The sequence below is a fragment of the Zootoca vivipara genome, chromosome 8 (assembly GCF_963506605.1).
Source record: "Zootoca vivipara chromosome 8, rZooViv1.1, whole genome shotgun sequence".
Taxonomy (NCBI): domain Eukaryota; kingdom Metazoa; phylum Chordata; class Lepidosauria; order Squamata; family Lacertidae; genus Zootoca; species Zootoca vivipara.
In genome coordinates, this window is record NC_083283.1 from 51,649,429 (window position 1) to 51,658,955 (window position 9,527).

A 9,527-nucleotide genomic window follows, 5' to 3' on the forward strand; every position below is an offset into this window, starting at 1 on the left:
AGCGCTGTTTACTGCTGAGAATTTTATGCTGCTGAGCGAGAGGAGTCAAAGAATGTACGGCATCTGGAAGAAGGATTGATGGGGACGGAGCGATAAGGGAAGCAAGTTTTTATTTTTTCTTCATATTGTTGCCTCGTATCTTCCCGGACGCGATGTCCTGGCTTGTTTGGAGTGAAAGAGAAGCAAAAGACTGTGTGAGTTGAACTCTATAGCTGTTGTTACTGAGCATATTTCTTAAAGATGTGAAGTTGCCGATGAGAAAAGCCCCCCCCTAGTCAGACGGAAGGAGTTCTGGACGCGTTCGGAGGATTTATGAGCTGTGACGCACTTTAAATTGGAGCAGCGACCTGAAGCTAAGTTCAGCTATAGGGCAAGGAGATCCATTAATTTACCAAGAGTTCATGGTTGGATGTTTGGGTCTCCTGCCTGAAAAAGCTGTAAATTCTATAAAGATAAATAAATCGTAAATCTTCATGGCTATGAGAGAAAATGAAAGTGATTTGAGCCTTTTAAGATGGCGCTGCTACTCCGTCGCAACAGGGAGCTCCACTAAGAAGATTTATGGGGAGGCTGGACTGATTAACTCACACAGGAGAAAGAACATCTGTGAAACTTCGTTTGACATTTATCTCAGCAGCTGGAACAATCGGATGAAAGTGGAAAACATCTAGGTGACTGTAAGGGGAAGATTTGGAATATTATGAGCTTGGAGGACGATTTGAACTTTAGAAATAAGACGGCAGTGGACAGTTGCGAGGAATTCCCAATTTCTTGAAGCATGGGAACCCAAAAATAAATTATTTAGATGATTTGGCATAACATTCGGTTTGATTGATATATATATGTGTATAATTTGAAATATTGAAATGTGATATAATTGGTTTTAATTGGAAAATTAATAAAAATATTTTTTTTTTTAAAAAAAAAGAAATATTCTCTCGAACCTGTTCCAGCTGATGAAAGTGGCATTTACTCTCTTCCTGCCACATGAAGATGCTACCACAGCCGTCTTGACCCTTAAAATCTGGCATTAAAAAGTCAACTTTTTAGGAGAAGGAGGATCGGCCTAAGGCTGCAATTTTACACTGAAGTCATTGTGTTAAAAGTCTGTGGAACTATTCTCCAGTTTGTAGGATATAGATAAAACTGTGATATACATCCTATTAACCACATCATTAACAATGAATGGGTGAATAAATACATTTCAATGAGAAGGGCATCAAACACTGTGACGCAGCACCATACATTTTCTCCATTGTTCCCAACAGAGAGCTGGAACTTAATTCAAAGCCCACAAGTTATACTATGCCCCTGCCAACATCAGGTTCACCCTACACACATCCACACTCCCAAGAAGGTTCATTGAAACTGTTGCATGTAGATTGTGTGGAAAGAACTTGTGGAGAGAGAAGAAAGGTGAGTCTAATTTATCTGTGTACCTTTGACCCTCCTGGTGTTTTCAGGCTTGGGAAGTGGTCAGGGATGGTGGGAGTTGGAGTCCAGCAACATCTGATTCCCCATCCCTTAGAAAAGCAAAACTAAGATGGGCATTGTTGGCACAGCCCCAGATACTGCTTAATCTGCCCATGGTTCTCCCCATCTACATGTACCTTATTTTTCAGGCAACTGATTCTGCACTCCCGGCTTGGTTTCAAGATGCTGAGAAGGAGAAGATTTTGTGCAGATGTAATCCAGATAAAACAACAGAAGAAGCCCTTGTCAGAAAGACAATCACAGAAATGGGCTCTGTATGTATATTTATCCTTACTTCTGACTATGAATTGTTTACTCACAGCAACGTAACAGTAGGAACCGCTATCCTGAAATCACCTTATGGACCCAGATTCCTTAATGCTGAGGAATGGAAGAAACACATTGAAATACTATGAATATGCTTCCATTTCACTTTGGGTCTTGGTCTTTTTGCTAAGGCTGCCAATAGGATGCCAAGATTGTGCCAGTGTGTGTGTGTGTGTGTGATCTGCTTTCTGTCACTTCAGTGATGTCAGGCAATCATAAAACACAGTTTAACTGGCTGGTTAGGTTGACTTTATGGCTTCTCAGCACCACTGGGGTAGTTAAAAGCAGACATAACATGTCAGTAAATCCAGCCCTAGGGAGATCAATGCTGCCAAACGCCAAGTCTGCTTTGCAAAAGAAACAGTTGTTCATTGAAAACTAGGGCTGAGCCCAGCCTCCTCCCAACATTGGCCACCAAATAACCAGCAGATGGCAGTGACACTTGGCAACTCCCTGCCCGGCTGGGATTCATGCCAAGAGCCAAGGAATATAAGGCCCTGATCCTATTACCCATCCTCTGAGCTATAGCCAGTCCCCCATCTGGAAACGAATGCAAAGATTCACACAGCTTTATTTTCAAAGGCAGCAAAAGTAATTACGAGGGGGCTTTTTCTCATTGTCGTTGTTGTTTAGGAAGGGAAAGGGAGGGTGGGGGAAGCTTACCAGACCAAATATCTCATTTCCTTTAAAATAATCTCTCTCTCTGCAAGTGTAACAGACTGTACAGACATTTTACAAGAATAAACCAGCTTTTTTGATTCTTATCTACAAATTGAAGAGCCTGGGAATCCTTAGTGCAAACTACCGCTGACCCGCAGCTTCTAAATCGGTAAACTTTGGATAGCCTAAGTGGTCCATTAGAGTCCAACAGATGTCCTCGATCTGCTTAATTTCCTCGCGAGGCATCTCATGTCGCCAAGCCTGGATGCTCGCTGGGGAGACCTCTCCTTCGTAAGGAAGGTAGAAAAGGTTGGTGGACGTGGCAAATAGGATTTGGTTTAAGCTAGCGGGAGACAGAGGGATGCCCAGAAAGGCATAGATGGATTCAGCCACCTTCTGGGGGAAGTTGACTAGGTCTTCGAACTTGAGCAGCCGGTAATTCTCCGGCAGCAAATCCCCATTGAGTCTCAGGGCTGCTGCCGTGTTTGCCAGCCACAAATGGGACATCACAGAGACAGCGTTTGAATTCGAATCGGAGAGTTCCTCCCTCAGCGATTCATATTCAAAGGCATAGCCTGCATTTAAGCTACACTTTTCTTTCCTGCCCTCTGCTTTAAACAGCATCGCTAAGCGCTGGGGAACCTTCCTCAAGGAGTAAAGGCTCGGCTGGCTTTTGTGCAGTACTGAGTAGATCCATGCCCGGGGGTCTCGTACTACATAGAGCGCTCTCAAGGAAGGGCCTATGATTTCTTGAAAGAAAGACAGCTTTAATGTCCAGCTCCCACTGCTCAGGCTAAGCACGGGGCGCGCATTTGGATAAGAGGCTATGTGTCTCCTGAGTTCCCTAATGTAGTCAGCCTCTTTCTCTGAACTCCCTCTCAATCGGCTTCTTTGCTCCGCTATGGATTCTCTTTTTCTGGGCCGCCGTTTTTTGTCCTGTCTGGCAGCAGGATGCTGCGCGGACTTACTTCTGCTGGTTTCATGTAAATGGATATTCTGAAGGTGGAGTTTCGTGTCTTTGACTAGGGAATGCAGCCAGCCCTGGAACAGCCGGAAACGGCCGCTCCGAACATCGGAGGCCTTCCACTCACAGGCATCGACGAAGGAGTCGATCTCAAAGTCAGCTTCGGGGACGTCAAGGTAGCCTGAAGGGATCCTGATGTACAGGAAGTCACTGCTGTTGAAGAAAAGCTGCTTCAGGATTTCCGCACCTGAGCTGGGCAGGGAGGTAATGACCACGTCAGGCAAAATCACAGGGTGCGCCTGGTCCTTCCCTGCACTGTCCTCTGCACTCATCACGTCGCTGCTCCACTTTCCGCAGATGGGCTGAGTGCAAGAGCTCCACACGTCAACCAGCTCGACAAGCCACAATGTGATGACCAGGATGAGGATCCAACGCAAGAGTCTGCTGAAGGAAATGTAAAAGTGCCACTGGAAGGCCAGCAAAGCCAAGCTAATCCCTAAGATCAACCCTGCAACGACATTCACTTTAAATCCAAAGGGGAAAGCGATCCTGTTACTGGGTGCCTCTTTTGCTACTGTTTCAGTGCCCAGGCCAAACCTCGTCACCTTTCCCTGAGTGGCCACCTTGGCATAGCCACCAAAGCCTAAATAGCTGAACCTTGTCCTCAGATTTAGATAGTCTGTAACGACAGAGAGAATTGTTTCCGTGTTGTTGACATGGAGAGAAATCTGATACCCTGATCGGGCATCGTCAACAAACCTACAGCTAGAAATATTGACATACGGCCCATAGAAAATGTAGGCAATCCTTGCTATGGTGGTCTTTGCAGAGAAAGTGACGTTTACAAACTGAGTCCACCGCTTTTTGAATTCGGCCGCCTGCTCTGCCTCTTGTATCCTAGCGACAGGGCTATTCCCATGATGGTCGAACCAAAACATTTTATAGTGGGCATCCCAGACGTCCATCATGGCTCCATTATATTTGCTCATAAATTTATATGGTACGTATTTAAAGTCAATGTCAAGGTTATGAAAAAAGGCACTGATGGAGTCAATGGGAGAGTCCTCCTCTTTTTCCACATGGTCCACCACTAGCAACATTTGAGGATTCAGCAGGAGCAGAGAACGGTACACGCTTTTCAGCTTCATTGCTGATGAGTAGGCAGGCGCTGCCTCACCGCTCACAAACATCATCTCCTCATGCTGAGAGGATGTAATGATCTCACCAGCCGTTTCCCCAACTTCATCCCCAGTCCACTTAAGCCACTGTGTGCATTCCCCAAGCTGACCCTCCCAAGGCTGATTGCACTGGCTTGTGGGAGATGGAGCAAACACCAGAACGTTATTCAGGTGGCTCAGCTTGGGTCCATAGAGGGCCTCGGAGACAAACACCTGCCCATTAGGAGCAAAGGTAAAAGAGTTCTGATCTGGATGTTCATGGCCTGGGTTGAAGCTTCGCCACCCATCAATCCAAGAATAGGGTTGAAAATGGACTATGTCATAGACAGCACGGCCACCCAGCTTCCCAGATTTAAAAGAAACAAAGGTATTTGTCTGAGCGTTTGGCAAACCTGCTCCGTATGTCACTACCCCCCAATTAGGGAACACATGCATTTTAGGAGTGCCGTAATCAGGTGGAGGGTGGGGAGTTAACCCCGGGTCGTACCATATGTACTCGGTGTGAAGCGTGCTCCACCTCTGGGCAGTGGAGGGCACCATTGGACCATCCTTTGGGCGGTGCTTTCTAATTTGTTGTGCAAGCCAATTGCCTACCCCGCTCTTCAGCACAAACTTATCCAGGAAAACCAGCTGGCTTTCGGGGCCGTAAAACCAATTGTAATTTGAATCGGCTATGCCGACAGTCCTCTGAAAGCCAGGCAGAAGGGTGGCGTAATAAAACCAAAAGTGCATTTTGAGCCAGTGGTTTTCGAGGTTGTTAATCCCAAAGTGGCGCTGTGCCAGAAATATATACTGAGTGATCGATTTGGCGGTGTAGCTACCGTAAGCCACGCCTTCGTCCAAAGAGCCATCGACAATGTGGTTGAGCAAAAACATGGTTTTCTCCATCACGTCCACCACGGCGTGCTTCCAGGCATTTGCTTGGGACTCTAGGCCCCCTCCAGTGACCAGGGCCCCAATGAGCAATGCCAGCATGTTAGTGGCCTGGTGGTTATGAAGAAGTTGCTTGCCCCAGGAACGGACTTTGGAATACTCGTACATTTCCTCAGTCACAGCCCATATCTTGGCGAAGTATTTTTGCCTTCTGACATCATCCAACGAAGCATATAAAAAATCAAAAGCGGTGGCAAAGCCGGTTAAGGAGTGGCCCAGAGGAACTTCGTCACCTGGGGCATTCTCCACCAGCCAGTCTTTGTACCCAGCCATTCTGTCCATATATTCTAGCACAAAATCAAAGGCAGCTTTATCTTCCGGGCACAGGAGGCAATAAAAGGCTAAAGGAGGGAGATTGTTCCCATATATCTCATTCCACTTGGCGGCGAAATCAGCATGCTTGGGGGGAGGGAGGTAGTACGATGGACTGGACAGCATCGCTGACACTGCATTTCTGAGGGCTCTGAAGAGGTGGAGATGGCTAGTGTGAGATTTCTGTCTCAGCGCTGGGAGCTCCTCAGCATTAAAATATAAGCTTGGGTGAAGCACGGCCTTTTTCGTCTTCTGACTAGTCCTGAAATCATCTAGCCTCTGTTTCTCATACGGATCCACATCCTCTGTAAAAGTCACCCAGTCGGAGTAATTGCTTACAGACTCTTCAAAAGTGGAGGCTGCCAACATCGCTAAGGCTAGAAATAAGGAATGTCCTGTAAAGATTAGAGCCATGATCCATTAGGCAGTTTCCTCCCTTCGGGCATACACCTCTTAGGGAAAAAACAAAGCAAAACCACTGTTCAGATTTCAAACATGAATCAGGCTCGCCAGCGTGGGAAAAATACACTTGAAAGCTTTTTACGCAAACCCAGGCGGCAGTAGCGGAGGGGACCTTGTGCTACCAGGTACACACAGTTCTGAGCTGAAGCGATCAGTTGACACAGCACTGGAAAAACGCTGGCGTGCAGGCGCTTAGACTAGAAACCCTTTGGCCACGCTGAAAAAGTGGTTTTTGGGGGCCAGAGGGCTAAAAACAATGAAACCTTTCACTAGCTTCCATGTACATCAGACTAACAAGTAAATTTGATGACAGACAGGATGTCTATTGAGCCATGAAGAAAAACACCTCCAGGATGTTACTCGTGGAAGGGTTCTTATTTAGTTTTGTTTTTTAAAAAATAAAAATTCATTGATTTCTTCTGTTGTGATAGGATGACACTGATAACAATACACGTACAGCAAATGAGGAAACAAATGAAATTCAGTGCCGGAGATATGAAATAATGAGTTCAAGTTGCCCTCTTCTGTCCCATTCTCTCCACGTTCATGCACATCTGCAGAAGTTTGTCCTTTATTTTGGTGGGGAAGGGATACTCAGAAAAACGTCTCCACTGGCCAATTTTGGCAGAGCTGCCATCCTTCTTGCACTTGCTAACCTCCAGTTGTGAAAACTCTGTTGGGTTTGATGATCGTCTAACAGACTCGCTGCTTTCATGTCGTCTTTCATTATCTTCAAGTCCTCATCAGCCTGTGAAGCCAGACCCTGTCTCGGAGTCTCAATTAGTTCAATTGCCTCATCACAAAGCCAAATTAAAAATACGAAATGGGATGCACAGATAGCTGGCTCTGGAATCTGTTCGCTTTGCATGTTGATCTCCTCTGTTAAAACAAACAAACAAACAAACATGTGTCCTTCAAAATGTACAAGGAAAGTGTTCATATGCAACTACAGGTTTTGTTTTTTAAAGATCATCTCACTGTAAATAGTTTTTTTTATATATATTCATGTCAGAAGTTATATAATGTTAACTTTTTAACTGTTTTTACTTCCAGCTGAATAACTGTCCAGTATTTAGAAAATCTCATAAATTGATGTAATACTTCATTTAGTAAACCACTATTTTACTAGTTAAGCAAAATAGCCTTCCTTCAAAAGCACAATCAGGACTGCTATTTACCTGTCATCTTCAAACATAGCAGAACTAACAAAAGTTAAGATACCCAATCATGTCTCTGTACACTGCAACCTGCAACACAAACGGCTTCTTCTCTTTCAAAGGCAAACTTTACAAGAAAAAAAATCCCGAAATGCAATCGTTGTGCATAACTGTGTAGGCTACATTTTGCATTTCGCAGCAAAAAAAAAAAAAAAGTGCCCCCCCCACCCTCTCTTCACCTGTAATTTACTAATCGAGATAGTCCCTTGCAAGTCACCAGAGGGCGCTATGAGCCAATTAGTATACCCCCCAAATAAATGTCTCCGGGCTGAAGAAGTTAGAACAAGTTTTTCTTTGCCAACAGCTGCAAATATTTAAAAGTCATCGCCAACAGGAGGTCGCCCGTACAGAACCAAAAAAAGATGGAAAGGACCTCATGCTCTCCCTTTACATTGTTTAACAAACGTTTTTAAGAAAGACGTACCTTAAAAAGCAGTCTACTTTGGGGGTCGGGGGTCGTATCCCATCAGCAATGGCGCCAGTATATCAACGGGAAACAGGAGTAGAACTATCCGGTTGCCCCATCGCTCCTTTCTCTTTTCCTCCACAGGAAATCTCTCTTCTTCTCCCCTCCTCTTCGAGCTTGATTTGCATTCGCCCGGTTTCGTTTTAAGTAGCGAAGCCTGAACTTCAGCTGCCCATCGAAAGGCTCTGTCCCCAGATCTGGGCGCCGCCTGTCATTTCTTCCGTTCCCATCCTTTGCTCTCTCTCCCCCCCCCCCCTCCAAAAAAAGGAAAAAAAAGTGCAATGATGCTGCTACCACGTCTGAGTTCGAACTTCCATCAAGCCAGCTCCAAAACGACTTTCCAAATGGGGAAGAAGGCAGCCAATGTCAATCAAGAGAAAAAGTGGTCCTATATGCAGAGCAAGGGATTATTCTCTTCCCTTTTCTCGAGGAATCGCCACCAGCAGCATGGAGCCGTCTTCCAGATCCAACTCCTGCAAAAGAACTTGACTCCCGCCGCGGCGATCCCCGGACGGGGGATGCCGCCGGACCCAGGGCAGACTCCGCCGGAAGCTTCTTCTCCGGCTGGGACTCCGCCACGCACCTTCCCGCTCCGGCTGCTGGCTGGCGGCGGCACCGGCGTCTGGCTCCCTCGCTCAGCTCCGCCGCTACGGTCGTCAGTTCAGGCAGCCGAGAAGGCAGCAAGAGCCGAGGCAGCGGCAGCAGCAAATCTCTCAAGCCAGGCGGAGCGAGGGCGGGTCTCGCCGCTGCCTTCGCCAGAGCAGGAATGTGCTCATTTTCAGCTCGGCTTTGTAACGCCTGCTGGGCGCCCCCGTCCCACTGAGCATGTGCAGAGGCCGCGCACACATGCTCCGCGCGAGACGCTGAAGCCACTGCCCTTAGCCTGCCCTGAGCTCAGCTTGTGCAAGCTCAGGGGAGGAAAGGAAGGTGGCTGGGGGCAAGACATCGGAAATGGGGGTGGGGGAAGGTGGGGTCAGCGGTATCAGGAGGGCGAGAAAAGAGGGGTTCTTGCTTTCATCTGAAATCCCTTCCCGAATATTTATGCAGGCTGAGATTTAACAGCCTCTCCAGGGTTTAGTAGAAATACCTTACAGTGCCTAGGAAATTCTGAGGTGTCCTATCACCAAATCTTCATCGTCAGCATCATCCTAACCAAGAATGCAGAGCAAAATTTAAGAAGCAAAAGTTGTTGTGTTAGTCCATATGGGGAAGGGGAGTGAAAGCCACATTTCAGCAATAACGGTTTGGGCGACCAGCTTTTGAGTTCTTCAGAAGTCTTCATCAGGGTGGATGAACCCCGATACTACTGAGCAAGATGGACTAGTGACCTGACTCTATGAGGCAACTTAATATGTTCTTATGTCATTGTAATTACTGAAATGATTGCTGCTCTTTCACTTGGTGGCCTCTGTGTCACTCGATCTAATGGTAGGGCTGACCCTACTTCACATTCTCCCTGCCCTGCCCCCCAGTAGTTGGAACAGAGCGGGTGGCGCTGTGGTCTAAACCACTGAGCCTCTTCGGCTTGCTGATCA

At 46.7% G+C, this 9,527-nt stretch overlaps 1 protein-coding gene across 1 annotated transcript; it reads right to left on the minus strand.

The window, feature by feature from the left end:
- Nucleotides 1-933: 933 nt before the first annotated feature.
- Nucleotides 934-8,686, minus strand: DSEL (dermatan sulfate epimerase like). The gene is made up of 2 exons (XM_035126170.2): nucleotides 7,951-8,686; nucleotides 934-7,188 (listed from the first exon to the last, which is right to left on the minus strand). Exon 2 carries the CDS (start codon nucleotides 6,259-6,261, stop codon nucleotides 2,602-2,604), a length of 3,660 nt encoding a protein of 1,219 aa, XP_034982061.2. The 5' UTR covers nucleotides 6,262-7,188; nucleotides 7,951-8,686; the 3' UTR covers nucleotides 934-2,601.
- Nucleotides 8,687-9,527: the final 841 nt, after the last annotated feature.